We start from the raw sequence: 22,703 nt of genomic DNA, 5'->3' as shown, positions 1-22,703 counted from the left end.
TGAGGGCGGCGTGAGGCTCGGGGCTGGGCCGAAGGCGAAGGCCGCCCGCCCGCCCGGGTGGGTACGAGGCCCTCGGGGTGGGGAGAGGAGGCGGGGCCGCCGGGCAGGCACAGACCCGGAGGGAGGGAGGGCGGGTCTCCGGCCCACGAAAAGGATCAGCTGATGCCCTGGAGAGAATGGGCGCTTTGGAGGATGGGCTCCCCAGAGCTCCAGGGAGGGCAAGGCAGGCAGCCTCTGGACATCCCGCTGGGGAGTCTCCGGGTGTTTCCCTGCAAGGCCTCCCTTGGGAGCGCCACTTTGGGTCAGAGGAGATGAAGCCGAGTGCGAGACGGGGATGCCAAATGCATCCTAACAAGGCCCCCTCACGGACAGACGGACACTCCGTGCTCATTGGTGCATCCCATGCCAAAAAGAGGAACAGCCTTTCCTCTGCTCCTGCCCAGCATGGCTAGCGGACACACACGCACATCCAGCCTGAAGGAGCAGTCGGAGGAGATCCAACCAAATGGACCTTGATTTGCCAAGCAGTAGGTCCTTCATAAGGACCTTTGGTTTTGATGTTGATTTGCAAAAGATACTGTCAAAGAGCGGAGGTTGAACCCTTTCCCCCAGGAGAGCTCACCTGTATGCATGTGTTTCAGAGTCAACCCAAGGACATGGTGACTGACTTTGAGGAGAAGCATGATGAACACTTAATATTGCTTCAGCAAAGAAACAGGTAGGCCGAGCTCTGTAATTCACTGCATCATCAGACACAGGATAAGTCCCTGGCCAGAAGAAAGTGGGTTCAGATTTTTAGATCTATCTTGCACAAGCAAGAACTCTTTACCGTAAAATTTCTTTTCTGCAGGAAAGAGAATTTGAAATCTGAAAGTTCACAAAGTACAGCATGGGCATGTACAAGTACAGCATGATCCTGGGAGAGCAGGAAATCAGACTATAAATACAAACAAAATAGGGGTCAAATTGTTATTATTGTCGTATTAACTTATATCCTGAGCTTAGCAATCCTACTTCAGCCTATCCTACTGTGTTTAGAGTTGTCCTGCATGGGATTGTAGTTGTCAGGTCTGTTACTTCTAAGAGCCAGGCAGTGGGCTTGGGATGGAATTACTGCCAAGCCCGTGCTTTGAAGTGCTGTCTAAAGAGTGGAGAATGACTGATCTTTTGGTTTCAGGATTTTGAGGCATCTCCAGAGGAAAGACCCCATCCAGATTAAGCTGGAGCAGCTGGAGCAGGGTTTTACTCTATATGTGAACGGAGCCCATTCAGAGCCAAGCACTTGCCGCAAGAAAGTCAGCTTCCAGCATGCTTCCAGAAGTGGCACACGGACAGTGAGGGCAAACGGTGGGTGCCAGCCTTCTGGCGTAGAATTTCCACACCTCGTGAGCAGAGGGTAGTCTGCAGGTCACCAGCGGATGCTGGTCTGATCCAGCAACATGTGGCATATTATGTTCCTAAGCAAGACACATCTGGATCAGTTGACCCTGAACATAAACTGTGCATTTAATCGGTGAGAGTTCTGGGGTACTCTTTTTTGCTCCATAAATAGAAAATATATCAGTGAACCTCAGACAGTGTGGTAAAGACAAGTCTAACTCTCAAGTCTGAAGTGGGCCTGTCCCTGTGCCAGACAACTGGCAGTTCGATGTCTTTTTTGGGAAGGCAGCTGGGCTTGCTGCCATGAGCAGCACCTGGAAGAGCAGCTAGGAAATGCAAGTGTTTCACCTTTTGCTGCTGCTGCTTTCTGCTGCAGTCACTTTCCTAACATTTCTGCAAGTTGCATCCTTAATTTTTAAACTTTTCCTACCAAGAGAATGCCAAATGGATGGTATTAGCTGCAGCATTTATTGGCGCAATGTGTGCTTGGCAGGTGCAGCTGGAAGCTGCAGTGGTTACTGGCACAACCTCCCCATCCTGGCAGTGAACTCCTGGCCAGCTCAGAGGAGAAAATTGGAAGGAAAGTAGGAGAGGAGCACTGCAGTTCAGCAACACACATATAAACGGGGACAGGCAGTTCCAGGGCTGGCTGTTCTTGTCCAAAAAACAGGACCGTCGAGGCTCCTTGTCAGCATTTGGTATCTTGTTTCCATGTGGTCATCTGCAAATAAGCCTATAGATGGTTTACATTATTTGTAGCTCTGCCATATATCAGGAGAGCAGGCATTGATGACTTTTGATCTCTCCCAGCCCCGTGACGCTGCCTGCTGCCCTGATTTCCTTTCAGATCCTGGCCCAAGAGCTCCAGTGACAGGAGGAGACGCAGGGGGAAGGAACACACAGAGTGCCCCGAGTAAAATCCAGCGCAGAGAATGGCTCCAGGTAAGGAAAGCTGGGGGGGGGGGGCTGTTTTGCACAGCTGGGCCCTCAGCTGCAACTTGAGTAAATGGGGCTGGGATGGGGGCATCAAGAGACGCCTTAGACATGTCTGGAGTCTGGGAGGTTAACTTTCCTTTTATGCTGCTGAGACAGCTCCTTTCAGCTGATGGTCCTCTCCTTCCCCGGCTGCCTCTAAGGGAGTGAAGAGAGAAGCAGGTCTGACATTTCTGAACACAATAAAGTGGCCCCTCAAAAGGCCATTCCCCCCTGGCCAGCATCATTTCTGCTTGTGCTCCTGCCTGAACTTCTTGTATGAAAGGGGTTTGGGCAAGCAGATGTGGCTGGGAGGCATTCTGAAATAGAACACTTCAGAGAACAGCTGAAAAAATGAGGGAAAGGCATTGAAGGTTGGTTTTGTCTCTTTTTAAGTTTAGAGAGAAGATGATGACAGAGGGGAAGACGTTTATAAAATAATGTACAGTGTGGGGCTCCTCCCCCCCATACAATGCTAGAACTTGAATCGCCAGTGAAAGGAGTGTGCAAAAAAGACCTGGGGAGGGGTGGAGATGTAAACATCCAGGGAGGAAATATGCTGTTTTTTCCCCTGAGGACTTTTTTGGAAAATTGGGGGAAGCACTGAACAAACTGCTTATACTGCAGACATGTGCCGTGTTTTGCATAGTTTTCTAATCCTTCTGATGGCATTGGAGTTGTTTTCACAACAGTCCTCTGAAGCAGGCCAGTCCTGGAGATGGTGATTGGCCCAAGATCACCCAGAGAGTTCTGCTGACCTCTGTGATGAGCTTGCTCTTTTTCTAGAGAGCCATCCGGATCAAAACAGAAAGTGGATCTAAGCTCTATGTTGCCCCTCCAGTCGAGTACTGTGATGACTTTGAGCCCTACGACAGCCTCGACCTGGAGCCAAGTGAGGGTGAACCAAATGGCCACTCCCAGGTAGGTCCCTTTTCTTCCATTGAGGGAAGGGAGCTCTTTCTTGGCCTGTGTCTTCTTCAACCCCTGATCCTTGAGCGATGCCTCCAGGAGCACCTCGGCCTCTGCTGCTGGTGTTACAGAGACGGGCCGTATGCAACATCTTACTTGTGCAGTTGCTTGTTTGTGCTCTTTTTTTAAAGACATGGAGCATTCTGGTGCCTGCGGGTAATTAAGCATTTTTAAAATTTTAGTATCCTGATATATCACTTTTCCTGGAAGTACAGAGAGAATTTTAAAAACTATCATGCCCCTGTTTTGAAATCCGTAAGAGGGTTTTTCTCTCTTCTAGGATGTTTTGGAGCTTGCCCCTTTATAGCTGCTGAGTTTCAGCTGTCCATCTTATTGATGCAGGGAATTTATAAGCAGCATCTGTGGAAACAAGCGTTCCCTTCCCCCTTCCCTGGGCTGCAGTATGCTCTGCGTATCCAGCCGCCCGTCCTTGCTGAGATGGCTTCTGCCCCTGCATCTGTGAACCTGTCAAGCTTTCTTCTCTCAGACTCTGTCACCAGGAGCCCCTAAGGCACCCCTTTCCCCTTCCTGTTGAAATTCCTGGTTTCTTCACTGCTCTAAGCCTTTTTGTGTTCAGAGGAAGGAGTTACACACGCACTCCCTTGAAGTGTTTTTCAGCTGGGCGGTTTCCACACTCAGCTGCCAGTGCAGTTTTTCCTGATAAATTATATAAGATCGCATTGCCTATCAGGAGGGTCCGCAGACCAGTGGAACTCGAGTATCCATGCCGGACATCCCTAGTTTTGCTCTCCGCTCTTTGTTTCTCTGCATGGAGGCAGATTTGCCGCAATTTCTGTCTCTTCCAGAGCCTCCCGTCTCCTAAAGGCCCAGTTTCCAGCGACTCCATTCCGAAGACAGCAGTGACTGTAGGTGAGGATGCCGGCAAGGAGGGCCTGCTGGTCAGCCTCAGCACAGTCCAGGTACTTTAAAGCCAGCCCTTTTGCCTGTGTGGGAAGAGCCTCTGGGCCTGAGCATGAGGATGCATCCCAGAGGCAGGCACCTGGGGCCTCTTCGCATCCAGTAGGGGCTTTGCCTGTGCGCAGGGCAGCCATAGTTGACCTGAGGGGGGCAGCTTGGAGTCTGGAGAGACCTCCTCCTCCTCCTCTCGGCCTTCAGTTCTCTGTTGCATCTCCTGCCTCGGCAGACCCAAAGAGCAGCAGGGCTGAGAGGTTCCATTCAGTGCTTCCACCTGAGATTTCTGAAGGTGCAGGGACTGAATATATTTGCATTGAATCCAGACCTTGACCGGGGGTGGGGGGAATGGTTGCACAGCCTCAGTGGGATGTTGCTGACCGTCCTCTCTGCAATATTTGCCAGGAACTCCAGCAGAGCTTGGAACTGGACATGAGCCAGGAAGGCCTGGAAGGAGACAGCGTGGATTCTGCCCCTCTGGACGTACTCAGTGCCATGGAGGACTCGGACTCAGTGGAAGAGGAACAGGCCTCCATGACGGAAGAGCCAGCTGAAACTTCCTGGGAGAGCCGGGATGAGTCCTTGCTGCAGGCGGTGGCTGGGAAAAGCTGCAGCCTGCCCACTGATGCTCTCATTGTGTTGGAATCCAAGGCAGACTCCCCACGTAAGCACTGCTGGAGCACCACGGACTCCTTGGGGGATCTCTTCCGGATCAGAGGCTTCTCTAGACCACACGCTGTTAATAGCAGCTGGTTCCAGAAATGAAAGAGAATATTTCTATGCGACTGGGAGATAAATCAATAGATGTGTCTTGAAGTTCTGCTGGTTGTAGATAAACTGACACCAGCCTCAGCATTTGGAAAGCTCCTGGGGCTGCCCTGGGATTGCCACCTGAGGGGTTTGAGTCAGCTTGTTGTAGTCCCCGATGCTGTGCTAGTCCTGCACCACCCAGAGAGGGCTGGAGCTCTGGCCTTGAGGTCAAGAAGGAGAGAGCCTGTCAGGCACTGCAGGTGCAGAGTCACCCCACGGCGCCTGGGGGCCCTGCATAGGTCAGAAGTCTTTGCCTTCCTCTGCAGACTTGCTGTCTTTCTCTCACTGACATGTCCCAAATGCAGCTCATCTCAGCGCCTCTTTCTCCACAGGCATGAAGAAGGAACGAGTGCTTTCTGCCAGAAGGAGAGAGAATGCTGAAGCCTACATCCCCACCAAGCCCATGATGGTGAAGAGCAAGGCTGTGTGTCCCCTCCCTGCTGGGGCTCTGCAGCAGGAAGAAGCAGCCCCCACCAGTAAGGGAGATGCTCGGCTCCACCCCTCCTTGTCTCAGGAGGAGCTTCAGGGAAAGCCCTGGCAGAGACATAGTTCTGCGGCCCTCGCTGGGAGGTTTCTCTTTTCTTCCAGCTGGTCTGTTGAAGGCCACCTACTGATGGCCACCTTCTGGCAGCAGGGAAGGGGGGCTGTGACTCACGAGAGGCTTCTCTGCAGGAGCATTTATTCCCCTGCTGACAGGTTTCCATCACAGAACCACCCAGTGGGGAACTGCCAGGAGCTGCCCTGGCTCTTGGAACACGGGGGTGAGAAGTTGCCCCCAGCAGCCGCACACTCTCCCTATTGCTCTGGCCTCCCCCCCCCCCACTCCTGCGCAGCATCCTCAGCTCCCAAGATCACTGTCCTTCTCCTCCTGCTTCTCTCTTTGTAACTTCTGGAGCACACAGACGTTTTCCTGGGGTCATTGGTGCCAAAGAAATAGTTTGTCTTCACATGCCTTTTCACCGTGTTTGTGAAACTCTTGAGTGGCGGCATTATTAAGGGTGGTGGGTTTTTCCCTCCTAGTTGTGTCTGGCATCTGTTTCTGGATGACGGACAGCCGAAACCACCAAGCCCTCCTCTTCCTCCCTTGCAGTGTTTCTGCTGCCCGTGAGCTTTCTCCTCTTGCCTGCATCCCCTTGTTGGAGAGATGCTCACCTGGCTCACTGGCTGTGATGGAGAATTTGGCCTTGCTCCCTTCCTCTGCTACTTGGCCTGCTCTCCACTTCCTGTGGGGCCAAGCAGGCCTCTAGCTAGTGGAACGTGGCTGATGCTACATAGTCAGTGGTTGTGAGGGGGACTGTTTGGACTGCTCTGGACTGGGCACACCTTGGAGATGCCTGTCTGTCCCGCGTGGCACGAAGCTGGGACTGAACTTTCTTCTGCTGAATGCTGGGTGTCTCTTTCAGGAACTTCCGAACTTCTGCCTCTGCAGATCCATTAGCGTGGGGATGTCTGTGACAGGCGCTTCTGTAGGCCTTTGTGCTGCCGCACTGTGATTGCTGGGTGTCTTCTGCTCTTTTAATGCCAGGGCCAGTCAGCCACTCAGAAAGGCCGCTCTCTGCAGCTCGAAAGAGCGTGTGTGAGAAGAAGGACCCGGCCCGCTCCGCCTCCCTTGTCCTGAAGGCCGTGCAAGTGGAGAACGAGACCCTTCCCAAGGAGCTCCTCTGCAGGCGCCAGGAGGGGTCCATGAGCTCCCAGCCGGAGCCAGCAGCCTCCGCAGAGGTCAGTGGCAGACGGGGGAGGGCAGCCCTTTGCCACCAGTACAGTCCTTCGCCTTGGAGTAGAGAGAAGGAACATTTGGGGGAAAGAAGAGCAGACCTTGGCCAGGAAAAGGCAGGCATTGAAGCCCAGTGCCCATCTGCTGCTAGAGTGACAGGGCCTCCTTCCCTGGCTGTTTCCGGACCAGGTGGCAGGAACTTGGCATCATGTCAGGGCTCTGGGCCGGCTCAGTGGGCGGAGCTTCCTGGAAGGGCTTCTCTTCCTGTCCCTGGTGGTGGTGGGCGTTTCTATGGCTCCACCAAGCCCCTCCCCTGGGCATTTCTTGCATAAAATTGGGGGAACCAGCTGGGTCACGCATCAAGATGTGCCCCAGTTTTCGTAACAGCAGCTGTGGTTTAGTCAGATGTTCTGGAGGTGCTTCGTTCTGGTGACGGGATCCAGAATACTTAGAAATGGCACAAAACCTTCCCTTCCAGCAAGAGGCGTCTGGAACCCTTTGGCGGAGGGGGGTGGCTTCTGGGCATTTCCCAGTCCTAGTGCCGAGGCTCATACAGTTCTCTGGGGAGCACCAGCAAGAAGGTCCTGCCAGGCTCTCTGGGGCAACTCCGGAGCCATCGGGAGGCAGAGCTGAGGGGTAGCAGGCACCACGGGCCTTTTCTTCAGCCCCTTGGAAGGGCTTTGGTGCGTGAGCAAGAGAGAGCAACTAGCTTTGGAGTGGAAGACAAGCAGGCTGCCAGGGAGGTTTGTCCAGAAGCAAGAGGCCCTGATCCTTCTGCATTCTTGGTACGCACCACTCTGCTTTGAAGTCAGTGGGAAACCCACAGCACCTCTTTGCAATACAGCCCCATCCTGCTATATGAAGTAGCCGGAGTTTTTGAAATGTTTCATTACTTACTCAGATGCCGTGCTATGTTGCTGCATAATGGCCCACTGGTTTAATTACACCTCTCTGTGGAACACTAATCATTACAGCTATGAATTGAATTGCCGTTTATTCACATTTCCCATATATTGTGAATGTTTTATTGTTGTTTATAAAAATGGTTAAGAAATCCTTAGTGTTTTTGAAAAAGAGCAAGTGAGAAGGAGCACGCTCAGCCCCCCCCCGCCCCCCGCCTCAACAAGCAGCTCAGGTTCTCCTGCCCGCATCTGCTGCTCCCACAGGAAAGAAAGGAAAGATGTTCTGTGGCTGCCGACAGACACCCTGGGGCGTCTTTGCTTTTTGCCAGTAAACACTCTGCTTGCTCGTCTCCTGGCTGGTCCCAGCTCTCTGAAGGGTCTTTCCCCTCTCCCCTCATGCAGTGGCCGCCACCATCTGATTCTGTAGTCACCGAGGCTCCCCTGAAGCAACCAGAAGGAAGAGAAATCTCGACGGCTGCCAGCCGGATCGGGCTCTTGGGAAACAGGTGGCTGAGAGGGGTTGTCCTGAAACCCTTTGTGCTTTGGGATTTTTTTAAAATTTGGATTTATATCCCGCTGTATACTCTGAATCTCCTTTACCTTCCCCACCCCCCCACCCCACAACAGACACCCTGTGAAGTAGGTGGGGCTGAGACAGCTCTCCCAGCAGCTGCCCTTTCAAAGGCAGCCTCTACAAAGACCCAAGGCTGTTCCAGCAGCTGCAAGCGGAGGGGTGGGGAATCAAACCCGGTTCTCCCAGATAAGAGTCCATGTACTTAACCACCACACCAAACTTGTGCTGTAAAGGGGCAGTTTGGATGTGGATGCTGCTTTCCACTCTGCAGAACTGCTTATGCCCACGTGGCTTTTCCTGTCACTCCCTACATCTGATCCTGTCGGAATCCACCCTCTCCCATCACGGCGGGGCAGGTGGCTGTGGCAGGCACCTCCTGTGGGCGGAGGGGGGGCGGAGCCTCCTGGCAGTTGTGGGGCTGGGCTGTGTTGGGGGCAGGAGGCTGAAGGGGTCAGGCTGTCGGTCAGAACGAGGCAGCCCAGCCACTCACATCCCAGGGGATTAGATTCTCTTGGAAGAGGGCTGGGCTGACAGTCACGCCCACTTCCTTCTAGGGCCTTTTGTGGGACTGCCCAGGCCTCCCTCATCAGCCACACAGAGAGGAGAGCCTGAGCCCCTTGCCAAGGCAGCTGGGGCGCTCCTCCTCCCCTCCCCCACCTTGGCCCGAAGGATGGAATCCCAGAGCCAGAAGGGGTCGCAAAGGCCATCTAGCCCAGCCCCCTGCTCAGTGCAAGAGGAGCCTGCAGAATCCCCCACAAGGGTTTGTCCAGCTGCTGCTCTTCCCTCAGGAGCCAATTCCACTGCTGAACAACTCTTGCTGTCAAAACGTTCTTCCTAAGGGCCTTCCCACTCTTAATTTAGACCCGCGATTGTGAGTCCTCTCCTCTGCTGCCCACAGGAACAGCTCCCTGCCCTCCTTTGAGTGAGGACAGCCCTTCAGATGCTTCGAAAGAGCCCTCCTGTCTCCCCCCCCACCTCTTCTCCAGACTGAACCTTCCCAAGTCCCCCCCCCCCCCCCGAGCCTTTCCTCCTTGGTCCAGGCCCCTGAGCATCCTTGTCACTCTCCTTGGCACCCGCTCCGTTCTGCCCACACCCTCCTTGCATTTGGGATGCGAGGCCTCTGTTGGTGCTGCTCAGACGTGTATCCCCCACCTGGTATGCGCGTTGCTCAGTTTTGTTCCCCAGCTGTAGCAGACCTGCCGGGGTTTGGGTTGGGAGCGCCTCTCTAAGCACTGGCCTTCCTCTTCCAGGCCACAGAAGAAGCTCCTGAGAGTGCTTGCAGAGGCGGAGAGCCCAGCGGCCAGCTGTGACACTGCCGTTCCAGGTTGTGTCCTGCCAGAGCCTCAGGAGGAGGTATGAAATGAGGTTTCCGTTACAGAAGGGTACAGCCGGGTAATCCTCTTATTCTCAGGCTCAGCCGCTGGCACAGGGAGGGGAGGGGCAAGTCAGCAGGATGAGTCCAGAAGGCCTGGAAGCCTTGCCTTGTGGGGGGGGGGGGGTGGAGTCCATGGTGGAGGTAGCAGTGAGACCTTAAGGGACACCAGGGCCATGCCTGGACCAGCACTTCCAGGCCTGGGGGAAATGCCCTGTCTCTGATAGGGACGTGTGTCAGGAGGTTATTTGGGCAGCATTAATAGACACGCATGTAGCTGTCTTGTCATTGGCTCTGTTTGTGCAACGCAGGTGGCAGGGCATTTGGCACTGCCCAGGTGAGGCCTGCTCCGGTCCCCTTGGCTCCTGGGCTGGTGACGCCCGTGTCTCTCTCTGTCCTTTCAGGAGCAGCTGGCATCGGAACGAGACATCCGGGACGCCATTTATGTCACCCTGGAGATCCTCTCCAACTGGGGGAGTGCTCTGAGGGTGGGGCTGGCCGAAGTGGAGTTCTTTGACCTGCACTGCAGGAAAGTGTTTGTGTCTCCTCACGATGTGGACATCAGGCACGCCGACTCGCCCGGAGACCTCTGCTGCTTGGTGAACCGGAACCTGCGGGTAAGCCTCCGGGTTGGGTGGTCGGTCGTCGCAGTCTGGGTCTGGTTCTTTGGTGGAGAGCCAAAGACAGGCATTCTCGGGCCTCTTTGCTTTATGGGGCTTTTGCCCTTTGGCTGGAGGGAAGCTGGTTGGTCGGGTGGCTGGCTTGGCCAGGGGAGGCTGCCGTGGGAAGGGCGTTGCAGGCTTTGCTGCCTCCCCCCACAAGCAGGCAGCTCTCAGCCGTGGGGCTCAGTTTGTTCAGGGGTTTTCTATAGGCCCCTTTGGGTCTCTCTTGGGAGAAAAGCAGCCCAGGACTGAGGCCCGTGAACAGGATGGAAAGCAGAGCTGCGTGGGGAGCCTGCCAAAGGCCGGGCAGCTTCTTCACCTGGAACGTTCCTTGGAAGGACAGCCAAGGAGACTCTCTTGGAGATCCTGCCTCTTAATCTGTACATCAATGGCCCTTGAGAGCCTGCCGAGCTGTAAAGCGGATTAAGGCGCTCAGAATTCTGTCGGGTTGCCTGGCGGCTTCATGGCACGGCTCCCTCCGGAGGCGGCAGCTTCTGGAGAATGTAGAGGACCCTCCTCCTCCTCCTCCCTCCTCTTGCAGGCCGGCAAAGACCCTTCCTCTTGGACGTGCCCTTTCCAGCCCCCAGTGCAGCTCTACTTTGTGCTCCGCAACCCCAGCCTGTCAGGTGACTTTGGGCTCTCCAGAATCAGGATTTGGAATCACTGCACTCCCCTCCTTGGCGTAAGCAGCCACAGCGCCTTTCTTTCTTCCTGCTTTGGGGCCAAGCGGGGGTGGGGGTACCTTAAGTGCTCTGCATTCTTGGGCTTTGTGAGACTTTTGAAATGAGACCAGAGTCCCTGTTCATGGTAGCCAGAAGAGCAAGCAGGGTGAGGCAGGGCTGTAGAGAGGCCTTTGGTGGGACCAGGGGCCAGGAATGACCTTGCAGCACACGGAAAACTCCTGCTTCTTGCTGCCAAGGAGATCTAGCTGGCAGAATTGACTTCATGCTACGCTGACATGCATAAGTGCCCTTAAGTGTCTTTTTTGTAAGGGATGCCACATCCCTTGGCAGATGGCAGCTAGCTCCCTGCAGTGCTCTCTGAAGACTGCTCTACAGAGTCTTGCTCAGAACAGCTCAGGTGCTGAGACAAAGAGGATTTCCCCTGCGGGATTATAGGGGAGCTAAGCTCTGTCTTTTCTGCATCATCATAAGAGCATAAGAACAGAAGAGAAGCCCCGTGGGATCAGGCCAATGGCCCCTCCAGTCCAGCACTCTGTGTCACATAAGAACATAAGAGAAGCCCTGTTGGATCAGGCCAGTGGCCCCTCCAGTCCAACACTCTGTGTCACATAAGAACAGAAGAGAAGCCATGTTGGATCAGACCAGTGGCCTATCCAGTCCAACACTCTGTGTCACACAGTGGCCAAAAATACCCTCTTCTGTCCTCCTCTGGCAGCAGCACCAGTATATGGGGGGGGGGGGCATCTGTTGTGCAGCCGACAGGAAGGGCCCCTTTCTGAACTGGAGCAGCAGCAGAGGCAGGCTGTGAAATGGGGAAACTACCTGGAGGGAATCCATGTAAGAGACTGGAGGAAAAGCTTTGGAGGCAGTGTGTTTAGTGGCAGAGATGGCTGACCGTCTGCCCACTGGGATGTAGTTCCTCAGCACCCACCCCCTCCCCTCCCCTCCTCCCATGTATGACTCTCAGACAGATTTTTGCAAAGGTCAGTGACAGGCTGAAATCAAGATGCTCGGTTTTCTTTTTAGAAATGTCCTGTTTGAATGGCCTTTCCCTGTATGCATTACCTTTGGGGCTTCTCAAAACAGAAGGAAATACATTTTATCAGGGCTTTTTTTGTAGCAGGAGCTCCTTTGCATATTAGGCCACCCACCCCTGATGTAGCCAGTCCCCCAGGAGCTTCCAGGGCCTACCATAAATTCCTGGAGGATTGGCTACATCAGGGGCGGGTGGCCTGATATGCAAAGGAGTTCCTGCTACAAAAAAAGCCCTGCATTTTATAAATGTTCACCACTCTTTGTCTCTGTTCTTCCAGGATCTCAACATAGGAGCCAGAAACGTGGCTGTCTACGTGGATGGAAACTTGGTCTTTGCAGGAGAACTGCCCAAAAGCTGTGGAACAGCCGACCCTGAGAGCAGCACGACCATCGACCTGCAGACAAGCAGTGCCCTTCCTCCTGAAGGGTGGGAAGAGGGGGCTTGGAGCCAGCAGCCAGGCGGGTCCCTGTTAGAGCCCGACTCTGCTGCAGAGGGAAATCCCCCCCAGGAAACAGCGCCCGCCTCCAGCCTTGTGAAGGTGGAAGGGTGTCCCCCGGTGCCTTCAGACTCTGCTTTCACGGAACACGTTAAGAGCTCTTCCTCTCCAGAGGTCCCTTCTGACGATGAACTGCCTCTGAGCAAACAAATGGACCAACTCGCCAGCCGGAGAATGACTCCGATTCTGTCCTCTGCCTGTGCAAAGAGCAAGCCCTGCTCTGGCCCAGAACCGCTGCCTCTGTGGCTTGAGTCGGAGCCTCCTCTGGAGGGCAGAGTCCAGCTGCCGCCCCCTGAGAACAGGAGGAGGGTCTCCCCCGAAGCGGCAGGCGAGAGCCCCCCTCCCCTTCCGGCTGGGCTCGAGAGGGACTGCAGAGAAGCTGCTGGCACCAGCACGAGGCTGCCCACCCTAGCGAGAGGGGAGTCCGACTTCCTGAGTCTGCTGTCCCGCAAGTACAGGGGCACAGCCCAGCACCTCCCTCCTGGGAGGAAGAGAGGGAAGGAGGAATCCAGCAGCGACTGCGGCGGAGATGATGAAGCCCCCCAGGAGAGAGGTAAGAGAGGTCACGACCGCGGGCTCCATTGGCACTATTGGCACTATATTTGGGGCTATCCAGAAAGTTCCATAGGCCCCAAACGTGACGGCTGGGTAGTTGTTGGGGCTGGGAAGCAGGGCGAAAGACCTGCATGGGTTGTTCCCAGTGGAAGGCGCAGGGCTGGTTCTTACTTTGGAGGCCCTCTGTGGATTGGGCCCAGGGACCTTCTGGAAAACATGTCTGAGCTCGTTTTGTCCACATAGCCTGTCTGCCCCCCCCCCCCCCAGGAGCACAGTTTGTGTGGCTGGCCCAAGAGGGGAGGGGGGTGGTGGTTCAGGGGCAGAGCCTCTGCTTGGGATGCAGGGAGTCCCTGGCTCAGCCCCCGGCAGCATCTCCAGTGCAAAAGGACCGGGCAGCAGGAGATGGGAAAGGTCTTTCTCTGCCTGAGACCCTGGAGAGCAGCTGCCAGTCTGAGGAGATGATGTCTGGCCTTCAGGGTGGTCTCCTTGATGAAAGGAAGCCCTGGCAGCTAGTCCTGCCTGCCTCCCTCCCTCCCCTTCCAGATGAGCCTCCCTCCTCCAGGGGCACCAGAACCTCTCGAGCCAAGTGGGGCAGCGCCCAGGAGCACGCCCTGCAGGAGTCGTGGAATTCCCTCCTGCAGTTCAACCAATCCCACCGTGGCCGGATCTCCAACATGGACTTCCAGGGCGACATCTTGGATGAATTCCTCCACCAGCAGAAGGTCAGCCGGCAAGGAGAGACTCCCCTCAAGGGGAAGGACCCCCGGGCTGCCCTCCTGCTGCCCCCGCAAGGAGAGAAGGGGGCCCTGGAGCTGGAGAACGAGTTCAAAATCCCAGTTTTGCCTTTCGGGCAGCGCTTGAGAATAGACATCTGGTCGACCTGGGGAGACCGTCACTATGTGGGCCTTAACGGGATCGAGCTGTTCAGCTCTGAAGGACAGCCTGTTCCCATTGCCACCATCCGGGCCGACCCGCCGGATATCAACATCTTGCCAGCCTACGGCAGGGACCCCCGGGTGGTGGCCAATTTGCTGGACGGGGTGAACAGGACTCAAGACGACATGCACCTCTGGCTGGCCCCCTTCACCCCCGGCAAGGCTCACTACATCTCCTTGGACTTCGTGAAGCCTTGCGCCCTGGCCATGATTCGCATCTGGAACTACAACAAGTCTCGCATCCACTCCTTCCGGGGCGTCAGGGACATCACCGTGCTTCTAGACGAGCAGTGCATCTTCAAAGGCGAAATTGCCAAGGCTTCTGGGGCCCTCTCTGGAGGTGTGCAGGACGTCCTTCCTTCCTTCCTTCCTTCCTTCCTTCCTTCCTTCCTTCCTTCCTTCCTTCCTTCCTTCCTTCCTTCCTTCCTTCCTTCCTTCCTTCCTTCCTTCCTTCCTTCCTTCCTTCCTTCCTTTTTGGTGTAGGAGAGCTAGTTTGGTGTAGTGGTGAAGTGTGCAGACTCTTATCTGGGAGAACCGGGTTTGATTCTCCACTCCTCCACTTACAGCTGCTTGAATGACCTTGGGTCAGCCAGAGCTCTTGTAGGAGTTGTCCTTGAAAGGGCAGTTTCTGGGAGAGCTCTCTCAGCCCCACCCATCTCACAGGGTGACTGTTGTGGGGGAGGAAGGTAAAGGAGATTGTGAGCCGCTCTGAGACTCTTCGGAGTGGAGGGTGGGATATAAATCCAATATCTTCTGCTGCTGCTTCTTCCTTCCTTCCTCCCTTCCGTCTTGGCTTGCCAAAGGTGGTGGGAGGAGGTGGCTGCCCCGCCTCCCCCCACCGGCTGCAGCTTTTGTTTGTTTATTTGATTCTGTTTTTATCCTGCCCTCCCCGCAAAGCAGGCTCAGGGTGAGTTCCATCAAAAAGCAAACAATTAGAATAGATTAAAGCTGAAAACTCTGCCTCTCCACTACTGACAGATCAGTCCAGAAAGTCCACTGGATCCCAGATTGCTGGAAGGAAGGAAGGAAGGAAGGAAGGGGGGAGGGCAAAGGACAGGTGACGCCCCCTGCCTCTGGTGAAGGCGTGGCTCAAGGGCTCTGGCAAGTGCAGCTCATTCCACCAGGCAGGGTCATCTCGGGGACCACCGGGAGAGCTCGGGTCCTAGAGACCTGCGGGGCTCGTATGGGGAGAGGCGTTCCCAGAGGTATGCTGGCCCCTGACCGTAGGAGGCTTGGAAGGTAAGTACCAGCACCTTGAACCAGATCCAGTACTCCATAGGCAGCCAGTGCAGTTCATGCAGCACAAGCTGGATCCACCACGCCTGTACAGGCGACGACATCAATGTCCCTGCGGCTACATTCTGCACCAGCTGGAGTTTCCGGAGCAGGGCCAAGAGGGGAAGTCACTGTGGCCAGGTCCCAGGGAGCGAGATACGGGACCAACTGCCTGACCGACCTCAGGTGAAAAAGGCCAATCTGGCAGGGGTGGTCACTTGGGCCTCCACAGACAGAGAGGCACCCAGGAATACCCCCAGCGCAGGCACCAGGGGCGCTCTGTCAAAGGATGCGAGCCTGATCCCCAATCCCCAGCCCCCCCGGGGGGGGCTTTCATTGCAGGGCAGGCCTTTTGGAGGAGAGGGCTGTTTGCCATTTGAAACAATTGGAAGTGAATTCTTCCAAGGCTTCTAAGCCCCTCCTTGACAGCAGGCAGCTGCCCCGGGTGCCGGCCCCTCCTTGCTCTGCATTCCTCTCCCCAAAACCTGGCAGGCCTTTCCTGACCCCCAAAGCTGGTGCTTCCCATCCCCTCTCTCCCTCCTGGCCAGAGCGGCCTCTGCCTGGTGTTCAAGAGGCGGGAGGGAACGCTGTGGTTCCCGCAGGGGCTGTGTGAGCCCCCTCCTCACTGAGTCTCACCGGCAGAAGACGAGGGTGGGGGTGGGGAGAAAGAGCCTTTGCTCTTGGTGTTGGGGGCTTGAACGTGTTGTCACCACAGAGTTGACAATTTCAGCTCCAGAGCAATTTGGAGACACCATTTTGTTCACAACTGATGACGATATTTTGGAGGCCATATTCTGTTACGACGAGACCTACGATGAGGAAGCCAGGAGCGTGAGCAGCCTGCGGCACGAGGAGGAGCTGAAGAGGCCGAGAACTGCCGACGGGGAGGGGGATGAGAGGCCCTTCACTCAAGCTGGCTCAAGGGCCGAAGGTCAACAGGTAGGGCGCTACCGGCAGCTCTTGAACTCAGAGCAGGAGATGCCAATAAGAAGGGTTTTGTGGAATGGGGAGCTGTTGAAATGGAGTTTTCAGTGCAGCTCCGATTGTGGGGGGGGGGGGGGAACTGCTCCTAAGAGAAGGCAGGAAAGGACACTCTCTCCTGGCCACACACCCCCATGCCTTCCTCCGGTGGCTTCTGGACTGAGTGGCCCGTGATGGGGAGGGAGGGAGGAAGGGCGGGCCTGTCTGGAACCGCTCCTCTGCCCAGACCAGCCTCCCCGAAGGGCTCAGTGCTAAGGATTTCCCAGCATTCCCTTGAAGCCAGCGCAACTCTGGCCTTTTTTGTAGAGCCAAGAGCAAAGCTCCGTGCCAGAGTCCATCCCAGAGATAGTGACCAAGGAACCTGGCCTCTACACCGGGAAGTGTAAGTTCTCCTCTCCCAGCAGCATCCTCCAGCATCATGCCTCCCCCCTCGAAAGTGGGGCTGCCCACTAACACTGGGAGGCAGCTGATTCAGAACCTGGGAAAGGGTTTCTTCACACACTGCAGACTTTGCCGGCTGCACGAAAGGATTTGTGGGCTGGGCGGAGGGGAGCTGCTGTGAGGCCCTTGAAGATCAGGCTGCTGCCCAGAGGGGTGGGGCTCCTCTGTCTTGGGCCCAGCACAGCCCTTCAGCCCCTGCCCCGGCTGCTTTGCTATCCATTGCCCCGGGGGGGGGGGGGATGGTCCACCACTTCCTCCCTGGAGTGAGAGCAGGAGCTGTGGCATGGGCCTCTGTGTTCCAGGCCTCCTGCTGAACTTCACGGCTTCTTGGGGAGACTCGCATTACCTTGGACTGACGGGGCTGGAGGTGGTGGGGAGGGGAGGCCAGGCCCTGCCCTTGACTCTGGACCAGATCTCAGCCTGCCCTCGAGATCTGAACGACCTCCCGGAATACACGGATGATTCCAGGACCTTAGACAAGTGAGTCCTGCCTCGGGAAGAGGGGAGGGGGTCCTGAGAGCTGCCTGGTCTAGCCTGGGATGCTCTCGAAAGGCACCTCGTTCCGGTGGTTTTGGTTGGGAGGAGGGGCTCTGAGAGAAACGCCCCAAGTAAATCAAGCGCTCCCAACCCTCTCACCATGAGCCACTTTGGTTTGCCGACTCTCGTTAGGGTATTTCTGGGAGAAACAGCCCCAAAACAGGCTTTCTCCCAAGCAGGTGGAGTCAGGCTGGTCTTGCAAAATGGGGGTGGGGAAGGCTCCAGCAGCAGTGGCAGGGGCACAGGTGAGATGCTGCAGCCCCGAGGGAAGCGGAGACAGCTGGCCGGAGTTGGTGCCAGGAACACAAGCTCCGCCACTCAGGAGGGTGGGGGCAGGCAGAAATGACGCATGGGCAAGGACTGAATGGCCGGGTGAGGCCTCTCAGGGCCAGAGGAGCGGCCCTGGCCCCCCACCTGCAAGGCCATGCTTCTGTCGGAGGTGGTCATGTGCCCTCCCCCCTCAGCTGCCTCCGACAGGTGTGCTGTTTCCTTCCAGGCTCCTCGACGGGGTCAACATCACGATGGAAGACGACCACATGTGGCTGGTTCCCTTCAGCCTCGGAGAAGACCACAGCCTGATCATCCAGTTTTGCAAAGCGGAAACCATCGCAGGGCTGCGCATCTGGAACTATAACAAGTCTCTGGAGGACACGTACCGAGGGGTAAGTGGGGAGGCCGGTGGCCTTGGCTGGAGGCGGGGGTCCTGCCGAGGAGCATTCCAGCCAGGCGCTCTCGTGTCCCTCAGGCCAAGGTGGTCCACGTGTCACTGGACGGCGCTGCCCTCTCCCCCCCAGAAGGCTTCCTCGTCCGCAAGGGGCCTGGCAACTGCCACTTCGACTTTGCCCAAGAGATCCTTTTTGTGGACTACCTGCAGGGCCTCCCCGCCCTTCCCGCCTGCGAGAGGTAAGTCCCCCTTTCTTTCCCAACACAGATGTCCACCTGCTGTTGCTTCGGGGCACTCTGGCTGCATTTCCTCCTTTTTTTGCCAGAATGGAAACGAAGAAGACCGAACAAGCGAGCATGGACTACGAAGCCCCCTTAATGCCCTGTGGCTGTATCCTTCCCTCAAGCTTTCCGTTGGGCCTTCAGGGCAGTCGGCAGGGTTGAGCGAGCACCTGCCACCCCCCCAAGGCCCTCCTGGTGCTTCCCAGCAGGGCTTCCAGACCCCCCTCCTTTGAGTCGCCCGAGCTCCTGCCCTGCTGGGGTCACCCCTTGTGGCCCACTCTAGAGAAGCCAGCAGGCCCACCCACTGCTTCCCTTCTTTCCTTGATCTCCTCCTCCAGTTATCTTCCAGTTCCAGCTTCTAACCAGCTGGGGCGATCCGTATTATATTGGCTTGAATGGACTGGAGCTGTACGACGGACGTGGGGAGAAGATTTCTCTCAGTGAGAACAGTATCCTTTCCAGGGCAAGGCACTCTGAAGGGGGTGGCTGGGAAGAACAGGTGGGCCAGACCAGGCAGGAGAGCCAGCCGGCAGCCAGTAGTGTGATGCGGCTGCAAAGAAGGCCAACACAACTGCAGGGTGCCGTAATAAACTGGAAAAAGTCATATTAGTCTTTCAGAACAAACTAAAGCAGAGATCTGAGGGCACCTTAAAGACTAACATTCATTCCCTCGGGGAGTTACAGCTCACTTCTGCGGAGACTGGGGGAAGAAAGTAATTCTGTATTACCACCAGACTTCTCTTTATCCCCTCCCCCCCCCCCCCCCCCCGTGATCTTTCTCACAAAACAGCCCAAGTTATTTCCTTCCCGGGGCACCTGAAGAAGCGAGCTCTGCCTTATGACTGAAGGCTGCCAGTCTGGAGGCCTTTGCAGCTCTAACGCTCTGCCTGGAATCCTAAGACTCTCGTGGGCAAAGGCTTCCTCCAGCAAAGAATGGCTTTTCCTCATGGCCCAGAAACGGCCCCAGGATGCCACTGGCTGTTCTGATGCTGGCCATCTGCTGTCAGTCCTGCCCGGCAGAGATTTTGGGGCTTCTCTCAGAAGGGGGTTTTTTGGCCTCCGCTGCCTTTCCGTGTCACCATCCCTCAGTGTCGAAAGGGCAGCTGCTGTAAAAAGCTCTCTCAGCCCCACCCACCTCACAGGGTCTCTGTTGGGAGGGGGGGAAGGTTGAGGAGATTGTGACCACTCTAAGACTGAGTATGGGGCGGGATATAAATCCAATTTCTTCTTCTTCTTCTCCCCCCTCCCCAACAAGGTTTATCTCTTATTCTGAAAAGACACCCACTTATCACAGGTTCACAAATACAATTCCTCACAGCATTTAAGCCTTGCTTAATTTCCCATCTTATGTGGAGACTGGGTTCATCTCCGCAAGGAGCGGGGTCTTCTCTGTTGCGGCCCCAGAGCTCCAGGCCGCTCTCTCATAGGAGGCTTTTCAAAGGCAGTCAAAGCCTTCCATTTTGCTGAGCTTTAGGCTTTTCTCCCCCCTTTGAGCAAAACCTTTCCGTTTGAGAGGAAGGAGGGCCCTGCCAGCGTGGCGGTGGGTGTGGCACGGTGGTTCCGATGTTACGCTTGACATTTTGCTTCAGACATTGCAGCTTTCCCCGACAGCGTTAACATTCTGGACGGTGTTTGCGGAGACATTCGGACCCCAGAAAAACTCATTGACGGGGTGAACAATGCAACCGATGGGAGGCACATGTGGCTCGCGCCAGTTCTTCCGGGCTTGGTACGCTTGGCTGCTGTGTTTGCTGCCTCTGCTTCTAGCCACCCTTTGCCCCTGGCTTCCTGGAGCACGCATCTCTGCGGAGTCCCGTGTGCATTGTGGGGGGCCAGCCCAGCCTCCTGCTCTGCGGCTGAGAGCCAAGTCCCCTGACATCACAGCTGGCCTTTCTGTCCGGAGCAGGGCAGAGGCAAGGAGAGGGGGCCTCAGTCATATGAACAAATATGAACATATGAAGCTGCCTTATACTGAATCAGACCCCTGGTCCATCAAAGTCAGTATTGTCTTCTCAGACTGGCAGTGGCTCTCCAGGGTTTCAAGCTGAGGTTTTTCATACCTATTTGCCTGGACCCTCTTTTGGAGATGCCAGGAATTGAACCTGGGACCTTCTGCTTACCAAGCTGATGCTCTGCCTGAGCCACCGTCCCTTCCCTAATGTCAAAGACAGCAGCACTTCCCCACACTGTGCAACTGGGTTCCTTTCTGCCCGAGTCCTGCTTCCCATCCATTAAGCATTACTTTGAAATTAATTGTGGAGCTCCTGTTTGACTTTTCTCTCTTTGGTGGCAGGTGAATCGGGTGTACGTCATCTTTGACATGCCGACTATGGTCTCCACGATCAAGCTGTGGAATTACGCAAAGACTCCACCACGGGGAGTGAAAGAATTTGGAGTAAGTGCTGAGCCTCGCTGCTAGGAAGGTTTCATGGAGCACGTTGGCCCCTGGCAGCTTGTAATGTGGGCGGGAGTCTGGACCCGAGAGGGGAGGGCTGGGGCTTGGGTCCGCCTGGCCGGGGAGGCGCAGGCACTCTCGGGGTGCTTGTGAGGCTCCTTGGCAGCTCTCTCCATCTGTCTTTGTGGGCAGCTCCTGGTGGACGACTTGCTCGTGTACAATGGGATCCTGGACATGGTGCGTCACCTCCCCCACGGCATCCTCCCCACCTGCGAGCCGGTCGTCCCCCATCACACCATCCTCTTCACGGACGACGAGAAGATCTGCCGCCAAGAGAAGAGCACCGTCATCAGGTGCGTCCGCAGCCCGCTGTGCTCTCCCGGGCATCCAGGTGGGCAGTCTCCCTTCGGGAGCTGGACTCTGTGGCCGAGCACACCCTGGGATGCCTGCAGGCACTGTGGTCTCCTGCTTCTTAAGTGCTGCTGCTGCCGCCACCACAGAGTAGAGGAGGCTGCCCTGGCCAGACAAACCAGTGGCCTGGCATCCCAGAGCATCCAGTTCATTCCAGCCTCCTAGCCCAGAGGCCTCTGGTCTGGCTCAGCAGCCCCCTCCTTGCGCCTGGGTCTCGTGCCTGTGGGCAAGCATTCAGCCAAGGGTGCCTCCCTGCTGGCCTCCATAAAGGCTCAGCCCTTCTCCCTGGCAGAACAACTGCACAGGAGGCGAGATCTAAAGAGGCCCTTAGCGTCTGGGCACCATCCCCAGCAGGGGTGCTCCAAGTGTGCAGGGGGAGGGGGGAAGGAAGCCCCAACGGCCACCCGCACCAGGGCAGGGAGGAGGGACACTTGGCCGGCCTTGCCCCCTGAGATGGCCCAGGGCACTCTCCCCTCACTCCCCCCCCCACCAAGCAGTGTGAGGGCAGAGCTAAGCGCGGCAAAGGAGCCAGCCCTCACTGCTGCACGCGCAGAGCCCCTCTGCTCTTTCCTCCTCAGCAATCACATTGAAGATCAGGACGTGCGGCTGATGAACGACAACCGGATCGTTGCCTGCTCCAAGAAGAGACAGGTGGCCGCTGACCCAGGTGGGCTGGTGCAGGGCCCCTCGGGGAGGGGCGGGGGGAGAAGGGGCAAACTCCATCTTTGGCCACCGTGGAACCCTGCCCTGAACCCCCAACCCCACGCGGCTCTCTGCCCCCCCCCAGCACCCTCCAAGCTCTTTCCTTGCCTCTCCCCTCCTCAGCCCTTCGGCCCAAAACCTGCCTGCGAGACAAAGGCGCTCTGCGGAGGACGAGGCAGTGACCGACGGGAGGCAGATGGAGCCCCACCCCACCCCAGCCAGAAGAAGGTTTTTAATCAGCTGCAGATCTATTAAATCTATTCCCTGAAAGAGACTCTGGCTGCGGCTGCTGCTCCTAAGAGTCCTCCCCTCTTTGGGGGCTGTTCTCGGGCTGCTCCCTCTGTCACCTCCCCGAGGTGGGGAGGCCAAGGGGCACAGGAGGGCTGGGGGGATCTAGGCAAGGCTTCCCACTGGTGCTTCCTCCAGATGCTTCAGCTGGGGGGGGGGCAAGGCACAACGCTGCAGCACTCACCGGCTGCTCTGCAGGCCCCCACAGGCTCCGGGGTCTTGGCCCTGCCCTCCCCCTCCTGTCCTTTCCTGGCAATAATAGTCCAAGGCTCCTCCTCCTCCTCCTCCGTTTTGCCCCCGAGCCACAAGAGACGGCTGCTGGCTGCCTGCCCTTCTCCTCTGGGGTGCTGGAGAGGTTTCTTTTTCTGGAATCTGGGCAGTGTCTCTTTCCCTGTACAGACGCTACGTGTTCCCCTGGCCCCCCACCCCTGAGGACTCCTAACGACCCCGAGCCCCAAAGCCCCCCTCTGGAAACAAGGGACAGGCCTCCCGGGGGGCGGGGCTTGTGGTTCCCAGGCCATTCCCCAGCCCTGCAGCAGGATTGGACCCCTGGGTGGGAGGGGGGCGACTTGGACAGAGCCAGCCTCTCTGAGGACTGCACCACCTGAGAAGCTGACAAGACTGCAGGGGGGGGGGTGAGGCAGTACAACCTCAGTGAGGGCTCAGAAAGCCAGGAGACACACAAAAGCCCCACCTTTATTGAGAGCTTCCTTTTATCAAAAGTGGGGGGGGGGCTTCTGCACCTCCAGTCACGCC

At 56.6% G+C, this 22,703-nt stretch overlaps 1 protein-coding gene across 1 annotated transcript; it reads left to right on the top strand.

The window, feature by feature from the left end:
* Positions 1-620: 620 nt before the first annotated feature.
* On the top strand, positions 621-21,841 carry KATNIP (katanin interacting protein). Its single transcript, XM_060260862.1, has 25 exons — positions 621-718; positions 1,178-1,347; positions 2,228-2,322; positions 3,139-3,273; positions 4,639-4,871; positions 5,359-5,519; positions 6,569-6,762; positions 8,062-8,165; positions 9,484-9,586; positions 10,010-10,222; positions 10,809-10,949; positions 12,264-13,035; positions 13,581-14,312; positions 15,978-16,186; positions 16,535-16,610; positions 16,972-17,149; positions 17,703-17,868; positions 17,952-18,109; positions 18,196-18,260; positions 18,490-18,600; positions 19,741-19,880; positions 20,445-20,546; positions 20,739-20,899; positions 21,536-21,624; positions 21,783-21,841. The coding sequence occupies exons 1-25, from the start codon at positions 627-629 to the stop codon at positions 21,839-21,841; spliced, it is 4,659 nt and encodes a 1,552-aa protein (XP_060116845.1). The 5' UTR covers positions 621-626.
* Positions 21,842-22,703: the final 862 nt, after the last annotated feature.

This window comes from Heteronotia binoei, chromosome 20, assembly GCF_032191835.1.
Source record: "Heteronotia binoei isolate CCM8104 ecotype False Entrance Well chromosome 20, APGP_CSIRO_Hbin_v1, whole genome shotgun sequence".
Taxonomy (NCBI): Eukaryota; Metazoa; Chordata; class Lepidosauria; order Squamata; family Gekkonidae; genus Heteronotia; species Heteronotia binoei.
The sequence above is the reverse complement of the archived record's forward strand: the minus strand, read 5'-3'. Positions and strand labels throughout refer to the sequence as shown.

Excerpts from the sequence above, each read along its gene's own strand:
- KATNIP (XM_060260862.1), top strand. The coding sequence starts at position 627 with ATGCATGTGTTTCAGAGTCAACCCAAGGACATGGTGACTGACTTTGAG. Across the intron at positions 10,950-12,263 it reads ACTGCACTCCCCTCCTTGGC|GATCTCAACATAGGAGCCAG; the intron begins GTAAGCAGCCAC and ends CTGTTCTTCCAG. Across the intron at positions 18,261-18,489 it reads CCCCTTAATGCCCTGTGGCT|TTATCTTCCAGTTCCAGCTT; the intron begins GTATCCTTCCCT and ends CTCCTCCTCCAG.